Source organism: Haliaeetus albicilla, chromosome 7, assembly GCF_947461875.1.
Source record: "Haliaeetus albicilla chromosome 7, bHalAlb1.1, whole genome shotgun sequence".
Lineage (NCBI taxonomy): Eukaryota > Metazoa > Chordata > Aves > Accipitriformes > Accipitridae > Haliaeetus > Haliaeetus albicilla.
This window is the reverse complement of record NC_091489.1, coordinates 43,645,210-43,663,252: the sequence shown is the minus strand read 5'-3', so window position 1 is coordinate 43,663,252 and position 18,043 is coordinate 43,645,210. Positions and strand designations below refer to the sequence as shown.

General features: G+C 40.4%; 1 protein-coding gene across 2 annotated transcripts in view; it reads right to left on the bottom strand.

Annotated features, from left to right (window-relative positions):
• Positions 1-18,043, bottom strand: part of NCAPD3 (non-SMC condensin II complex subunit D3) — a 28,762-nt gene that overhangs the window by 6,705 nt on the left and 4,014 nt on the right. Inside the window, exons 8-27 of one of the 2 annotated variants that reach the window (XM_069788130.1) lie at positions 16,754-16,887; positions 15,955-16,027; positions 15,226-15,351; positions 14,787-15,039; positions 14,179-14,262; positions 13,942-14,025; positions 11,192-11,265; positions 10,166-10,300; positions 9,165-9,385; positions 7,505-7,696; positions 7,070-7,167; positions 6,824-6,939; positions 5,295-5,402; positions 4,641-4,755; positions 4,438-4,545; positions 3,180-3,418; positions 2,336-2,415; positions 896-1,033; positions 437-570; positions 87-286 (exon numbers count right to left, since the gene is read on the bottom strand). In XM_069788130.1, the coding sequence (XP_069644231.1) occupies positions 87-286; positions 437-570; positions 896-1,033; positions 2,336-2,415; positions 3,180-3,418; positions 4,438-4,545; positions 4,641-4,755; positions 5,295-5,402; positions 6,824-6,939; positions 7,070-7,167; positions 7,505-7,696; positions 9,165-9,385; positions 10,166-10,300; positions 11,192-11,265; positions 13,942-14,025; positions 14,179-14,262; positions 14,787-15,039; positions 15,226-15,351; positions 15,955-16,027; positions 16,754-16,887 (2,712 nt within the window). The remainder of the gene's footprint in view (positions 1-86; positions 287-436; positions 571-895; positions 1,034-2,335; positions 2,416-3,179; positions 3,419-4,437; positions 4,546-4,640; positions 4,756-5,294; positions 5,403-6,823; positions 6,940-7,069; positions 7,168-7,504; positions 7,697-9,164; positions 9,386-10,165; positions 10,301-11,191; positions 11,266-13,941; positions 14,026-14,178; positions 14,263-14,786; positions 15,040-15,225; positions 15,352-15,954; positions 16,028-16,753; positions 16,888-18,043) is intronic. The other variant, XM_069788131.1, reaches the window with a different exon arrangement.

The window sequence follows — 18,043 nt, the reverse complement described above, 5'->3', positions numbered from 1 at the left end:
GCACAAGTTTCTCCGTCTCAGAAAGGTAAAATTCCTCCCAGCATGGGGGCCAGCCCTCTTCCCACACCAGGTCAAGTGCCATTCACCTGCGAGATGAGCTTTTTTTGTGCTGCCTCCATGACAGCATTGGCCATTGCCATTTCATCTTCATCAGCCTGAACGTCTTCATCGGGTTTTGATCTCATAGTTGATAGCTTGATTTCTTTGCAGCTAAGGACTGCAAACGTATCCGAGAGCAGCTCACTGGCCTCAAGGTCCAAAGGAAGGACGTTATCCACAAAGCATGCTGGAACACACAGGGAAGAAATAAGAAGCATTTTACTGGAAACAGCAGTGCCAGTAAAGACAGGAAGATAACACAGCTGGAGTGGGAGCCTAATGGTTTTATATAGACACCAGCTCTTTGTTTGCCAGATTTTTAAAGACAGATCCTGACCTAGGATGCTCTGGCTGATCTTTGTTGTGATGCTGAACCTCTGCTCATCTGTAAAGTGGTCTAGCAGGAACTTGTAGATACGCATTCTTTTTTCTTTGTTACCTTTTCCCTTCAGAGAGAAGAGATTCTTCGCTCTGTGGCAGAGAAAGACATTTTACAAGGGCCAAGTCACATTATGCGAACTCACAGAAATAACAAGACTTTAAATCAGCAAGGAATATGTGAATGTCACTTTCAAGACCCATAAACCTGTTAGGATAACCACACACTCCCACAAATTACATGTACAAGTCCTCCCAAAAGCGTCACGGGGAAGGCAGGACACTCTTAATTTAACGCTGTTTCCCCTAGCTGTTTCCCCCGTACTGCATACATAATTATAAGCGCCATGAGCACTTTGCTGTATGGCCAGACAGCCCATCATTTAGCAACAAGGAGATACAAATGTGCTCAACTGACCGCACGCTCTGGGGGAACCTGTTGTACTTCTCATGTTTCTCATAGCTATTGAAATGGAAGATGCACTCAATGAAGTGTTGGGAGAACATTACTGGATTCCTTTTCAGTAAGAGATGCACCAGGCAGAACTCTCCAAACCTGGAAAGGAGGAAAAGAAAGAACTTATCAGCAGGTAGCTTCTAGAAGCCACTCCTGAAACACAGTGTAGGGTTCACAAGCCGTAAAGCAGGAAGATGGTTTTCCTCTGCCAAGTCTCCCTCCATACCACATTTAATTCTTGCCCAGCTCCATTTGGACTTGAGCAAGGATATCAGCTCATTGACTTTAAGCCTTTTTTCATCCAGAGAGAGACAGGCGTTTTCAGCATCCACAATACTACTACATTTTTTTGCCATTAAAATAAACAGAGACAGAAATTTTAACTTGAATCCAGGCACAACACTTTCATTATTTAAATAACTTAAGTTCCATTGTGTCTGAGAGACTTAGAGTACTTTGCAAAAAGTTAATCACCAGAAGTCCTGTAAGAGGTGCAAGTCAATCCCAGACTCGAAGAATGCGTTTTTGTCTGGATGCAGTCACTGAATGCAGATGCAAAGAAAAACGCTCCCAAAGAAATAGCACCGTGTTCCTTAGCTAAAGCTCTAGGAACATGATGTTGCAATGTCACCATCTACTGGAAAGACATTTTTACATAGCAAAAACTCACTGAAGAGAAAAGAATGTGTAAATATGCACTAGTAGGCAATGATAGGTTGATGACCCTGCAAACACCAATCTTCAGACTGATTGTTCCAGGTAGAAACAAGTAGCAAGGTGTCCAAGCCTCCTCTACATCCAGCACCCCGCACAATCTACCATCCTTAGAGAAATGTGCCACACTCTCATTTCTCACGTAACAGAGCAGCTTGAGCCTTTGAAACCTACAAAAACTTCATAAACATGCACTTAAAGCCAGCATGCATAATTCCGCGTACATGTCAAAGTATTACAAAATGTGGTAGAAGGTTTACAAAGACAAGGCATACCATGTAAGAAAAAAGAGACTATTTAATCCTATTCCTAAAACAAAACCAGTACTCAAGACAGAGCCTATCTGAAAATCATGAGGAAGATTTCATAAAGGCTTGTTTCAAAATTCCTTTTTTTCTGGATAATAGAGTCAAAAATAGAGCAGAGCTGCATGTTTCGAAGACAGCCAAGAACACACAGCTTGCTACCTTGGGACCTTCAAACGACTTGGAAAGGGGTTCACCACTCCTTTGCTACCATTGCAGACCCTAAAGCATGAACAACTGTGTGAGTGAAGAGGTTAATGGGAGAACCATCTGCTCTCTCACTGAAATTTTTCTTTGCACGCTGCACGTGCAAGACTGGGACTGGTTTTGAGTACATCTCTGATCTTCAACTCCTTCATTATTTTACAGATGAGTATTTTACCTGGCAATATCTGGATTTGGATCCACCAAGACGCTGACAAAATGGAAGAAAAGACAGTCTTTCCATTTCACAAATTCCTCCTGTAAGAAATCGGCAGACAATAAATTCTCAACCTCAATCAGGAAAAACCTAGTATGAACCTTCAGACTGTAGTCAGGACAGTATCTCATGGAGCCTAGCAGAATGTATATCAGGCAAATGAGCAAGCCGTACAACTTCAGCTGGAGGCACACAAAATAAACCCCAAGGAGACAATGTTTTGGAGGATGCTTTAAAGAGCATAAATGCCACAGCGGCAAGCATCTAGGTTTACCACAGGTATCAATAAAAAAGTAGAAACATGAAAAATCTGTTCTCCCATCCCAAGGCACACATGCTCTTCAACACTGTTCTCGGAGCCAAATGCGCTCCAAATCTGTCTTGGTTGGCTTCATATGAACATTGGGAGAGTAAACACCTTGAGCCTCTCAACATTTACATCTTTAGAACAATAAGCAGAGACAGTAGGAGAAAAAGGTGCTGTGATGCTTGTTATATTCATTCATATAGGAGTGAAATTGAAAGGAATTCAAAGAAACAAAGAGAAGACAAGAAAAGAGGTAACCATTGACTAAAAATAATCTCATTATCCAACTGTATTAAGTGTCCTCTATATGATTTCTGCCTAGCTAGCAAAAAAAAAAATCAAACCAGCAGTAACAAAACACATAGTTTAAAGTCTTTTTGATTAACTGTAGATTAATCAAGGTACAAGCAGTACACCCACTGCTCAGGTTGCCAGTATTCAGCACAACAGAGGTACTTGAATCAGGTTCTCAGATACATGCTTAGAACCCCTATTTACCTGCAGAAGGTTGGTAAGCAGGATCAGCGTCTGCTTACGGATGAAGGGATTTGGATCCTTCAGACACAATGAAATGTTGGGAATGTATCTGTCCACCATGGATGTATAGCGGATACATAAATCACACATAACGATGACAACGTTATTGCGAACAGCCACATCATGTGACACCTCTAGTTCTCGAGCTAGAGCTGCAATGCATTTCTTTGCCAGATCCTCATGCTGTAAACACAATTTACCTGTGAAACAGAGATGAGACTGTCAGTGCTGTGAATATATTCTTGCTCCTAACCACCACAGCCCAGCTCACTGCCTCCTTTGAGTCCAATATGAGCCAAGAAAGGAATCAGGAAGTAAACAAGGGAATAAACAAGAAACACATGCTGAAACTTGATGAGCAATCTGCACGATCTCTCAAAGAAATGATACTTCAAGGAGTTCTTCCAAACTCCTCTTAGACCTATAGTGTGGGTCTCTATGCCAAACTCCCTCCTTCAGAGAGAACTATTTCTGTGTACAGGGTATTATTCAAAGCAGCTAAAAAGAACAGCCCCAGCTGTCATAGGCATAGCAGGGAGACACCCACCTCTAAGAGCATCACTAAACCAACTTAATATAAAATAGCCTGCATTCTAACATTACTTCTCCCTAACTGTTTCTAAGCTCTGTACAAAAGTATTAAGCTTCCCAAAGCAGTTAAGGAAAAAATAATACTATCTATCTTCAAGAGAAGAGACTTGTTCCTAACCACAGCGGTACTTCAAAACCAGAACTTTCACTTAGTACTCTCCAAAACAGTGGAGATGCAGATTGACCAGGCTTCTCTCAAAGCACCTCTTCATTCATGCTGAGAACAAGTCACTATGTGCAGGCATTCTGCTCCAAACTGCATCAAAAGCATCAAGTTTTCTTCACCCTCTGTTGACCACCTTACTACATGTAAGATGATCCTTCAGCCAGACAGCAACCAACTCCGAGTAAAAGGACAGTACAATTCTGAAGGATGTTGCTAATTATTGATCACTATTAATGCATTAACCACCTTGAGAAGCAGTCACATAGATGGCAGAATTTTTATGGTTTATGCAACTTGTTACCATGGATATTTGCACTGCTAAAAGCTGTGAACTGAGGCAATGCAAGCGTTGAGCACTGTGGCTATCTGTTACAACTGACACAGCTTTTGAGCCGAACTTTAATCAGAAAGGCTGAGAACTGGATACACGAGGTCACGCTTCTACTGCAGGATGGTACTTACCTAGAGTAATGAATGCATGAGCTCTGACCACTGGAGGCATGGCTGATCCTCTGAATTGGGACAGTGGCTGAGAAGCTGGAATTGCTTCACCATCTGGAGAACTAGACACTAAGAAAGAACAGGTCGGGAATGAAAACATACTTTTCTGGTAAACAGTGTTGTCTGTAAATGCAAAATTAAAGGCAGTATGGAGAGACCCTCACATTGGTCCTCGTTGACAGAAGCAGCCAGAATGGACTGAATCAAAAGAAAGATGCGTTTCTCCACTTTGGCTGGACACAGCTGTGCAGCCTCACCCAAGATGAAGAGGTGTCTCACCTACAGAGAAAAAGCAACACTGCAGTCAAAAGGCAATGGCTGAGCTGCAAATTAAATCAGCAGGAGTCGGTATGGTACTTCTCCAAAAACAACTTAAAATTCCCTTAGTCCTTTCAAGAGAGTGGCTAGAGAACAGAAGGTGAAGCTTTGAAACAGAAATGGTGTGTGGGTGTGTTTAATATGCTATAACCCCCTCACATCTACTAATAATATTGAAATACTCCTCAAAGCATTCCACACGTTTTACAGACTTATTTCCCAAACAGCTCATCTAAGAAGTATGAGTGGAAGAGCAAAGGAAAAGATGTGTCATTTTATTAAAAATACATGGGGTATCATATCCTTAAAGCAATTGCTGATGTATAAAACTGTTGTATGCTCCCAGGCCCATAAATACCAGATTTCACGATGAGCTCACACACAAGGTGTGCACATAGTATTTTCCTACGTAACACAGTTATTGGCGTGAACTTTAAGGAACACCAATTTCAAGTACCCCTACATACTTGGACCAATCTGTGAAGGGGAACCAAACTTACCAAGAGATCTTCTTGCAGCTGCTCTGCTCCATCCTCTTTGAGGACTATATTCGAAATATAGCTTTCACAGGTGGATACTAAATCTCCATACACCTGGTTGAGCAGCTCCTGTTCCGTAATTGAAAAAAAATAATTTGGCACTTTATTAATTAAACAAAATGTAGCTGTAATATCTGTCCACACATGAATCCCTAATCTGAAAGTCCTTATACGCTTTTAATAATCTTAAGTCCTACTGAAATAAATCAGACAGTGCCTTAGAGCTTTAAAATTCTTCCTGCACATCAAAGGATGTGTACAAGTGTCAAAACACCTTGGAGAATGTGGCTTTTAATGATCTACAGGCCCAAGTTTACTTCATTATAGATATCACACAGTTTTAAACAAAAAGGATTTAGACGACTGTTTCATGTATATCCAATACACTTGAGGTTGTCTGTGGATTTTTAAATGTTGTTTGGAAAATGCAGTTCCATTCAAATGAAAACACGATGCAAATTCCAAGGGTTGGAGGGGAAACAAAAAAGCTAATTGTCTACCAGATTGTGATGAAAATAAAGCATCATTTCTCTTTTTCTATCATCTAAAACTGGTAACATAAGAAACCAAATACATATATGTATGGCAGCTAAGCTGTTAGAACTGCTAAAGTGACCAATGTACAGGAACACCCGCATTTGGTTGTAAGCCAACATACTGTGATGACTATGCCTACAAAGGAGGATTTTCTGACTGCCCGTTTGAAAAAACAAAAGCCATTAATCCACCCTGGCTTCTGAAGCACAGACTGTGCAGTTTTGCATACTCTTTACTAAACTTTATTGGGATGCCTATTATAAAATAGCTGTCATCAATATTGAAAGAGAAATGTAACACATACACAAAGAAAAAATCACTAGCAAGAGAGACCTGCATCAGTTTTCGCTCCTTTGCGACAGTGCTCAGGCTTAGATCTCTATTTTACCAGCAAAAGATAGCCCACCTTCTCACTACAGGAATGGAACAAAGCTATGGCATAGAACATGTGGGGGCAGAAAAGAGAAATGTGCAAATGATGTTTTATTAACTCCGTGTTTGATCCCATGAAAGAAGTCTAGAAATATGTGTACCTTCAGCAGCTCTGATATAGAATAATCAGAGCTTATAGTATAAACCTATAGCTTCAAACTGGACCAAGCCTGAGAAATAGCTGCTATCATAAAGGCACAGCAACAGGTCTCCTTTAGGAATTCTGTAAACTTTGACAGAAGGCAAATGCAAGGTATTTTGGGAAGGGGGGGAAAGGGGGCAGGGAAATCCTTCTGAAGAAAGATTTCTTACACAAGCCTGTCCTTAGCTACAGGATACTCTCCAGCACAACTGCAGTAAAGCAAGTAAGAGAGCTGGGCAGAAAAGACTCAAGTTGCTGGAGTCAGATCCTCTTTGTTTAGAGAGCTAATCAACCTACAGACTGGAGACAGAAGCTGCCTTCAAGAGACAGCCCTTCTGAGTGTGAGACAAGCTATTTTAAGACATATTTTAAGTCACACCTGTGCCTCCTCTGGCACATGTGCAGACGCATGGCAGAGCTTCTGCAGAGTTTCTACAGCTGGGCTAATCACCTCCAAGGGACAGTGAGACTCCCTCAGCCAGCACTTGATATTATCTGAAAACGAGATCACACACATAAAATGAGCATTTTCTAAGCTTATCAACTGCTTATGGAGAAGAAATAACTGTTAAGATGGGAGGCATGAACCCTGCCTTCCCCCCTGCAGTTTCTCAGGGCCACTCACCAATCAGCCTCTCACAGGTGCTGTTAGGAAGGTGCTTTGCAACATGACCCATGACACACAGTATATGCCCTGTAGTATCAGTGCTCATGTTCTGCTGCCTGAAAAATAGTAGAGCAGACAAACTAACACTGAGCTAAGGAACAACACCAAATCACAGTAGAAAAATCCTTTCATCTGGGATATGCATTATTAAGGCAGACCTGTCAAACCAAATGAAAGCTCAAAAAGCTTAAGAGTTGGTTACTGCACAAATCTGCAGGCCATTGCTTGCCTCCTAGCTGCAGAACCAATTTCCTGAATAAAGAACTGTGATCCAAGAAGCTAAACAGCAATCTGCCTGTGGAAGGACAGAAAGTGCTCACTTGCTTTGTTCCTCCTCTTCATCCCCATCTCTTTCCTCCAGAATGGAGCACGGAATTCAAAGCACACACATACCTGCTGACATTGTCCCAGGATTCAATGATCTTGGAATAATCCAGCTTGGGTGAAGAACCCGCCACCTTGGCAAGCAACATCCAAGCTGGTACAGCATGCTCCGTTTCCACATGAGACATGACATTATTAATGAAAGTAGAGGTGAACTTATTCTGTCTGGACCACATTTGAAAAGCTTTGTTCAAGTAATGGCTACAAGAAAGAAAGAAAAGAAAAGTAAGTTAAAGGACGAGTAAACAAAACACTTGGACACTGGCAGTAAACAACAACATCCCTGTCCAGGATACAGTGGGCAATGTAACAAAGCTGCTATCGCTTGTCATTGCTGCTACTCAGAATACATAGCGATTCCTACTACGTATTTTACTAGCAATATTTTCAGTCTTTCTGTTCACAATCCTGACGCTCTACAGACCTGGCATACAAGCATGGATGTAGTGCTCTGTGTCAGTAAAATAGAAGGTCCAACTGGTACCATGACAGAGCAAGAAAATATAATTTCAGCAATCTGTAACAAAGACTTTCTAGTAGTTGTTATTTAATACCCATAATGGGACAGGATACAGTAATGTTAAGGCACCATAACTTGCTCATTTTTCTATTCAACCCTAGTTACCTACTTCACATTGAAAGAGTTCTGAGATTTATCAAGCTGCAAGGTACTCTAAGGTCATTAAGAAGAAGGTACCATGAATCTGCAAACTATGTTATAAAATAGCCCAAATTAGAACATTGACAGTTTCACAAATTGGCAAGGCAGCACAACCAGTGTCTCATTTTCTATTTCTGAGCTATTATGCCCTGTTGAGTAATAAACATACAGCTGTCTTTAATCAATGTTGTGTCCTTGTCATACTGTGTCATCCCATTTCTTCTGCTTCTTCCCACAGCATTCTGCAAAAGGCAGAATAACTCTATTTGTCATAAGACAAGTAACATATTATACATCAGAATTAATAAAAGGCAATGTTCTCCCTTCTTTATATATCCTCTCTTACTTCTGTCATCAGAACACCTCCTTTTGACTTAAATATTCATGCTGCTATCAACACGTCAAGAACAGCATGCAACACTCCTGTATATGAACACTTGAGTTCAGGGAGAGAGCACAGGTAACAAGAGCAGCAAGCAAAAATACAAAGACACAAAGCAAAACTGCACTCTTCTCACCAACTGCCAGCTTGTCCATGCTTGACATCTCCTCTGTCCCAAGAACTGTCAGAGCAAAACAAGCACCTCACAACATGATGGTTTCTATCTCTAGCAGTAACATGCACTTATACTGACTGTTTCAAGCAGGGAATTCAAATAGCTTAAAAAAACCTCACCCAATAAATTTAGTTGCTTGTCCTTGCACAATAGACAGCATGTGCATTTAAACAATATGTAAACTGTGATACCTAACGGTCTGTGGCCACACAGTGAATGAGAGCACTGAGGGTATAAACTCATACTCTTATCTTAGTCCTCCAGTCAATAGGCAGTTTCCTTCTGTAAAGGAAAAGTTGTGTATTCTAATGGGATTAAAGGTAAAAAAAATTCCTGGATTTTGTCCCTGAATGCTAACATAGTAAGGGCAATGAAAACATCCAATGCATTGGACAAAGGGCTATTACAGAAAAGCCATCAGAGCCCACAATGAAGGGAAAAATGCACTTACTTCAGCTCCTGGCTTTCTGATGTCAAGAGGGTAAGGAGATCCCATGCTAGAGCCTGCTTTTCATCTTCACTCCTGAATTTATTATAATTTTTTATATGTTGCAACAAAAGCTGATCAAGGCAATCCAAGGCCTTTTCTTGGACAGAACTTTCAGCGTCCATCACAACAGGCACCACTCCATTTAACCAGGCCTTTTGCACTAGAACATTATTGTGCTGAGACTGAGAGAAACACACATTGTATTAGAAACATCTTTAAATCATTAGAGGGTCCTGTATGCATGGGTAAGATCAGCAAAGGCCTAGAAACCTCCAGATTCAGCTACTAACTTTGAAAATAAATTTTAATAAATCCCAGCATACTGCTCAACTAGCACTGCAGTGTGGCAGCATATGGGAAAAGGGAACCTGTATCTCCTTGACACCACAAGGTATTTGATCATATCTATGATCAAGCTACTTGGTGCTTCTGCTAAAGTACTGTAATAATTTGTTTTGAAACCCTATAAATAACAGTATTGCAGTAAAGCTGTACAGCAGATGATTTAATACACACACACACAAAAATAAAATTAGCTTTGCTTAATATAAACCCTATGCTCCAAACCTAAGTTACTAACCCTTTGTGAATAAATAGAAAAGAAAGAAAAATATTGCAGTGCTATCATCTACACATTACATCTTAGTAAAGTGATTCAGATTTTTTTTTTTAACTTGAGAAGGCCAGCAACATAAACATTTTCTCCATGACACACAAATCAACAGCTAGGAAAATAAACGTTTCCAACAGTTGGAAGCATTCTACATAAATCACAAGTGTGTATAAGAATGAGTCATGACTTCCAAGTCAAAAGGTAATAAAAAAAATTAAAACACAGTCATAAAATGAAATTCACTGAACGAACAGCTGACATGTACCAGATTTGTCTGTTTCCTCCTTCTTTTAACCCACAGTTAGCTCATCTCTGCTCTGTATTAGAATTCATGATATTTTTTTCTCACCACAAGGAGCTCTGTTATAGACTGCAAGGCCTGCTTCCGCACAGAAACAGCTGGGTCCCGGCAACGATCTTGAAGAGTGGACAAATCTTCTGCAGTACAAGGGATGACTTTGTGCTTCAGGATGCTCATAAAAACCTAGAAGTCAAATACCAGCATAGCTTTGTTGGGAATACAGGCCATGTGCATTGAGCAGCAAATCAAAACCACAACCTACCCCCTACCAATTGTAACTAGAGATTAATTTATCTCAATGAGAGTGAAACATCACATTAAGTTTATGAGTACTGGGCACAACCAGAGATGTAGAATAAAACAGAAAGAATCTTTTCAGCCATCTTGATTTTATAACAGCATTTGGATAGAGTGAGTGTTACAACTTCCCCTTGAAAATAATGTGTCTCTTGTATGAACCATGTCTTTTACCTGGTAATAAGGAAGAGGGGATTTTTTTTTTAATCAAAAAGCATTAAAACAAAACAATTGTAAACCTTAACTGGGAAGCTCAAATCAGTGTGTGAACTGAGTGGGAAGAGTTGGGGTGAAGGGGACTAACAGAGGAAGGCAGTCAACAGCTGACGTATATTTTTTTTAAAACGATGAAATTTTCATTGAAGCATATCTCTTTAAAAGCTAATGACTTCATTAAAAAAATTGAGCAAAAAGCAAAGCAATGTATACCTCAAGAAGAGGCTGGATATAACCTAATCTCTTTGTTAACAAGGTCAAAAAACTAAGCAGATAATATGCTCAGTTTATAAGGAAGTCGTTAATTGAAATGCCTATTGACATTTGAAAAGAGCCTCTCTTTCTAAATGACAGAATAAGAGAATGCCAGCAAGAGTACTAGAAAAATTTTCCATCATCATGCTTGCATTATTTACCCTGTAGGCACTCTGCAGGAATAGCAGGAAGCTACAGGTGGGCAAAGTTACATACAGTTCACTACAGTACTATGGCCTAATTATTTATTTTAACGGCGTTCTGGGTAATCACTGAGAACAGGGAAGCATGCAAAAAACACCATACCTGGAGAGCAGATTTCCTCACATTGATTTTCTCATCCTGGGCTCTCAATCTCAGCATGGCCATGACTTCTTTTCCTATCCAAAACCGTGACAAAAAGAAAGTACCCGCATCACCATTTAGCAGCACTAGGAGGAATACAGCTCTGAACTCAACTGAACAACAATTTGTTGCCCGAGACTTTCAGAGGGCAAGAGAGGAGGACTGAACAAAGCACAACAAATAACCACCCAAAATAATTTAGAATGAGGTATAAGCCAGAGGGGAAAAAAACCCCAAACATTTTTCCAAGTTCTTTCATTTGAAAATACATCTTAGGACATACCACAAAAGAAAGTGAGACACCAAATCACTTGATACACACAGCAAAAAGAAAAAAACAAATCTGTAATTTCTGACCTATTCATTTGTCTGCATAAAAGATGTTAGGCTACCTTCACAGTTTGAAAGCTCATCAGATGAATCATGCACAGTTCAAACAAAAGTCTGTAGCACAGGTAACCCTGCCATCTGTGGGAAAAGCACGTTGAGGGCAGACCACAGACAAATGGAACCAACGCAGACCCAAGGCAGGTTAACAGACTTGCATGCCGAGAGCTTAGAATACTTACAACCTTTTGTGAGTTATGCCTCAGAGCTCCACAGAGTATAAATTATTAATATATGAACTTCTGTGTTTTAGAGAGGAAATGACTCCATTTATGAACTAACTGAATTCCTTGAGGCTGCAGAATGGCAGCTGCAAAGAAGAACCTAAGAGTCTACAAGGAAACCAAAACACATCTCCCCTCCCTGAATGTCAAGTTAGGCCTCAAATTTTACTCTCCATAGCTATCCATCCTTATTTCTGCACGTTCTCAGGAAAAATACATAATAGAGATGATAGTTTATTAAATAACACACAACTGAATACACAGAGCCACAATCACTTATTTCTCACCTTTTGAATTATTCAAATGGACTTTTACTGTTGCTTTTAAGGTTCTGTTTACTGCTGTTTGTTAGATTTCTTACAGCATTAAGTAAGATTTCCCAAATATATGCCAAATTCAGAGATCTCTTACTTAGAGAGATTCATGTGGAGATCACTCTGTTGCCATTAAGAAATAGAAGTAGTCAGAGGGAACTATTGAAAATAATTTTTTACCAAAGAAAGAAAAGGGACTTTAACCTGTGCTTTCTTAATGGGCAGCTAACTGCAATTGCATCTTCCTCCCGAGAACAGCTGACAGAAAAAGCACAGAACCTTTTTATTGCAAGATTTTGCCATTAAAATAGTCCATCTCTTGTAAAGGTGACCAAATCTGCTAAAATAATCATGCTTTGCCAATTGACATTGATTTTACTCACAGTGACATAGAAAAGAGGAAAAAAAAAACCCAAACCAAACCACCAGCCAAACAAAAAACATGAGTTCTAAATGGCTGAGAACTATCAAGGGAACATAATGTTTGTATGCTGTTGTGCAGTAGTAATTCTGCTGTGCATACCTCACTCTGCAGATTATCCCCACCCTCCTTCTTATCTTTGCCCTTGTGCATTTAGCATGTTTTGACTACCCTTGGCTAAGATTTATTTTGCTTCTAAAATATGAGCTGTTTGGTCTTCACAGAAGTGCAAAATTAGCACAGGCGTAAGCCAAACACGAGCACGGGCCAGACAGCTTTGCTAATGCACCTCTACTGACTAGGAGAGCCCTGTATTTCCACTATCCTCTTGAGCTCCAGACAGTCCTTTTTTTCTTAATTTGTTTTGCCAAGTGCCAAGTGTATGCTCAGCTGGGTATCAGATACAAAACCAGGCATCCTCTGCCACAAGGAGTCTGCAGCTAAAGAGGGAATACACAATACCTTAAGTGGCCTGGAGGCCTTTTCTATCTGAAAGAGCAGATTAACAAAATTTATCAGTGAAATGTTTTAAAAGAAAGCTTTCAGTGGAGAAGACTGGAGCCTGGCTCACGGAGATAGGGAGAGAGATCCCATGTGAAGAGCAGCATGAGACACGTAACAAAGACACAAATGCAGAAGATGAACCAAGCAGTGAATTGAATTGTCAGCGGTTCAAGAGAGGTGAACAGCAAGAACTGAGAGCAAACATACTGGCAGAGGCCTAAAGGTTAGGAAGAAAAGCTTTTACACAGAAGAGGAAAAGAAAGGAAGAGATTCAAAGAAGGAACACTGTGGCCACAAAAGCCAACTTACATGCTGATTTCATGCTATCAAAAATTAGAACTAGCTGCTGGCCATTCTGCACCAGTCCATTTAACCTCACACTTTCCTTTCAACCCCAGCCAATACCTGATGCTACAGAGAAGTGAATTCTTACCTACCTGACAGTGCTAGTCAAAGATGCTGTGTTTTATGTAGCAAAAATGTATTAGTTCTTTGTGCGCTGGAGCAAGAGATTTAATTACCCTTAAATTTATGGAGTTACACGTATTATATCCCACATCAATTACCATCCTTTTTGGAAAGAATAAATTACCTGCTTTTCAACAAGTGTTGCCACCACATTAGTACAAACGAACATCAGTATTTCAAGATTAAATGTATTTTTCAGACTAGAGTGGAAAGAGTATTTCTTTATGGCTGGCACTTCCACCCCCTTCATCACCCATAAGTGTTTTTTAACAGCTCTACAAAAAGCTCTCTCCACTTTCTTTGAAAAATGGACAACGAATACACTTCAGAAAGTCTAATTTCAATTAAGATTTTGAAAAGTTATCTGAAAAGGCTAGTATAATTTTGACTTACCATCAAGTACAGCAGTATCGCTGCTATCTGTCAACTCAATAGTTTTGAAAGTTGGTAAGGTCTTCAGTGGATGGCTGGATGTAGCTGAAAGAAAAGTTAAAAGTTTCAGAATAAAAAAGGCATATGTTCACTCAGCAAGATGGTTTACTGTTAAACAGAGCACCTCACGCATGCCCTTGGTTTTACAGATATGCATGTTTTTACAAAATGGCATGCCAAGAAAAACCTGAGACTTACTATAAGAGAATGACTCTATACCTTCTGCACTGACTATCGAACTCGCAGTGTTTGTGTTTGCTTCCAAGACTGTATGGTCAGAGGCTGCCAAAAAGAAATAAAAAAAGAAATTAAATGAAGTATTTTAATTCTGGATATTCTGTCATTCCAAATTTTTTTCAGGCAAGTAATCTAGCTGTAGGATGCTATGTGCATACTTCTGAATTGTGCCATCTGGCCTTTACTGCACCTGAGGGAGTTCAGAATGCCAATCACGAACAAAACAACTTAGCAGAAGCAAAAGGCAACTCAAGATTTAATCAACTGTCAGGGAAGAATGAACTTTTTTTTTTTTTTTCCAATGAGCAATTTCAGTCGTCTGTAAATATCCTTCAAAGGCATCTCATGCAGGAATCTATTTAGAACCGATATACGAGGATAAATCCCTTGCAAATACCAGGCTTCATGAGTAACAAGACTTGCCTATTACGTCTCATTATGACACAATACACAAGGACAGTATGTGCAGATTTTTAAGTTCCTGACAACTAGTTCTCCTATCTCCCAGTAGTTATTCCCCAGAAAGTTCAAGAAATATTTTCACTGTCTAATTTATCCTTATTACTTACAGCTTTGTAATAAGTCCTGTATACTCTCCACCGTAGCAGCAGCTTTCATTTCAAGACAGTGGGCAAAGCTGCTTAAAGCTTTGCTACGGACTACGGGTGCTTTGTCTGAACAGCGGCCAAACACCATGACCTGTACTAAAAACTTATGCTTTAGAAACTTCTGATGATCCAGGGACAAGGAGCTGTCCAAGTTCCTCTCGGGCACATCCAACAAAGCTAACGCTACATCAAGAGCAAACACTCTGTAGACAACCTGTTTGGAAGACAAAGCACGCAAGGTTCTCTGTTAACGTGAGCAAAGACACAGGCATTGCCTACTCAGTTTGCCTGCCTTCAGGTACCAGCAATAACAACAATACTATTCAGTACTGATATTGAACCCTTCATCTTCAAAATACTGCTGTATCCGAACCCTGAAACATCAAGGAGGTATACTTACTTTAGTGTTGCGTGAGTATTTATAAAGCCAAGCCATGAAGTCAGCAAACTCTGTACAAGGGAGTTTATTCAGCAAATTCACCAAGGCCTGCGCAGCATATGTACGATGATCAGCCTTATCTGGGACCTAAAAAACAAGGGCAATTACATGGTATGATATTTCAGTGCTCTGCTCTAGAAGCCAGAAACGAGATTTCAGGGCTTAAGGCAAGTAATTTTTTTATTTAATGAGGTGATACGGTCACATTCAGCAATGACTGGGAGAACAATCACAGCTTCCTTGGTCACTACATCAGCACTCACCCACAGTCACACGGCAAACTCCCCATGGCAAAGGTGGAGCTTAGATTAAATCCAGAGGCAGTTATCTCTACATGGCAGTCTTCAGATAGTTAGCTAGGCAAAGAGCTCTCATAATCCTCATTTTCCTCTACCAAAGCAGTGGTAAAAGCAACTGCAAATTTTGGAAAGGTCACAAGTAGGCTACAATCAATTGTGAATGAGGGGGGAAGTGTTCACCCTCAGTATTGTCCTAGAGCGTGACACTATTTTTAAGATGTCTGAAAACTCCAATAAAGAACACAAAACCCAATCAGGCTGTCAAGAAATTTGCAAGTGATGAAAATCTTTCTATTCCTTACAAAACATTTTGAAAACAGATTTCCTAACTATACTGCAATGTAGCCACACATGAGTTCTTCAGCTTAAGATGCAACAAAGCTGAGCATACCTTGGTACAGATATGTTGCAGTAATATTCGAAGAACAGGAAAAATAACTTCTTTCAGCTCATCTGCTACAGAACTGCACACAGAAGAAAAAGAAGCAAATTTTAATAAGGCCGGTTTTATAACAAAGCGAAAATCAAGTCAAGGATGTTCCTTTTGGAATGCATTTCAAAAGTCAGGAAACATGCACATTCTGGAATCATGAGCACTAGTGCAACAGGATATGGTCAGAGAGCAGATCTGCTTACTTTCACATTAACCTGGCTTTGCAGGCAGAAAACATTTCTTCCAATACCTTTCTACAAGTAGAAGGACAATATGAAAGGCTTCCTTATTCTCAGTCTACTTACTATATGTTGTCTGGGGATCTCTGCACAAACTATGCTTTCCAACAACATGGATCCCCACACAGCGGGAATAATAAACATAGGCAAAGCATATCTTTAAGCAGGAGAATGCAAAGAACTAAGGAGAAATGAACTGTGTATTAATCTCTCATTTCCTTGGCAACACTTTGTAGTAAACCACAAGACCTGAAAAACTGACACAAAGCAAAATACAGAAGATAGGTCCCTTCCATTCGCTGCCACTCTTCTGTCAAACTACACCTTCTTTCCCCTCTGCCAGCAAGTTCAGTAAATTCCCATCACAGGCATTTTAATTAAACCTCATCTGCACAAACAACTTCAAAGTCAGTGCCAGTTTGTCTCATCCCTTTATCAACGAAACAGTAAAGCAAAGGCATGCCAGAAGAAAGAGCAGACATACGCAGGAAAGGTAGTGCCAGAGCTCTGTACTTCACCTGATGAATTTTATAGCCTGATTCCTGGCACTGATCACAGCTGATGTGATTGCAAGGACTGCACGTCTGGAACCCGCACCACTTTCCAGCATCAGAATGACATTGAGGATTCGCTGGAAGACACAACGAAGAATCTGGAAAGAAAAGGTTATTTTCAGGTTCATTTCAGTAGCAACTGGAGCCCATGGATAAGCATTCTGACCAGGTTTATGAAAAAATTCTGAAACAAACCTAGCAGAATAATTCAAAGAGGACCCATTCATTGAAAAACACAACATCTTTCCTAGTTGTGATGTTCTCATACAAGTTCAGTAAGGCCTAAGAAAGGCTTCCTGAAACCATCAACAGATTCGCTCCAAAGCACTGGACTTCAACTCGCCAGAGACGTTTGGAATTTGGGGAAATTTATTGGGTTTTGGAGAGAAGACAACTTAAGCTAAATGCATGTTTTTACCACCACATGGACTTGAACTTTTGGAGCTTCCTTCCTCCCTGCCACTCTTTTGGGACCACAGCATGCCTCATTATCCTAACGTTCACTGAGCAGTCAAACAGGAGAGGCAGGGAAGATGAGGCAGGTCTGAGAAGGGGAGCTACTACATCTTTCTGATACCACAAATGTCAACAATTCTGAAAAGCTTGTGCTGCACTGAGAAACCAAGGAGGTTGAAACACACAGGTCTAAGGCTGCTAAAGCTGGGCAGACACACAGGTATATATGTCAGGTTGGCGTGCACTAAGCTCCAGGCTTTCCTGGCTAGACAGCTGCTAATACTCCTGGCTTGCTACCTCAGAACTAGTTCAGGTGGGTTTGCACAGACTTGCAAACACAGCAACACGGTCACACCCAAAGCTCAAAAGCCCCATCCACAGGAGCAGCACACAGGTAAGTGGGAGACTTGACACAGTGCGCTTGACAATTTCACAAAATAAAAAATGTAAAGCTGCAGACACATTTCTGGTAGAACTGGATGTTCCATGATGACAGATTATTCTCTGAATAAGAATCAACCCTGCTCACCATCATCTGCACATAACACTTCCCCATCATGCTTCGCTGCTGCACAGCCCAATGCCACAGCAGCTACCAAGCAGTGCTGGAGCTCCACCTAGCAGGAAACAGGAAAATTCCAGGCAAATGCAGTGACCTGGAATTCTTTTTTTTTTTTTTAAGATACAGAAATCTAATGCCGCTGTAGCTATCCTCTGTTTTCGATTCATTTGCCACAAGTCACTGGAGCACAGAATTCAATGCACACAAAATGCATCATCACACAGGTCAAAGGAAAT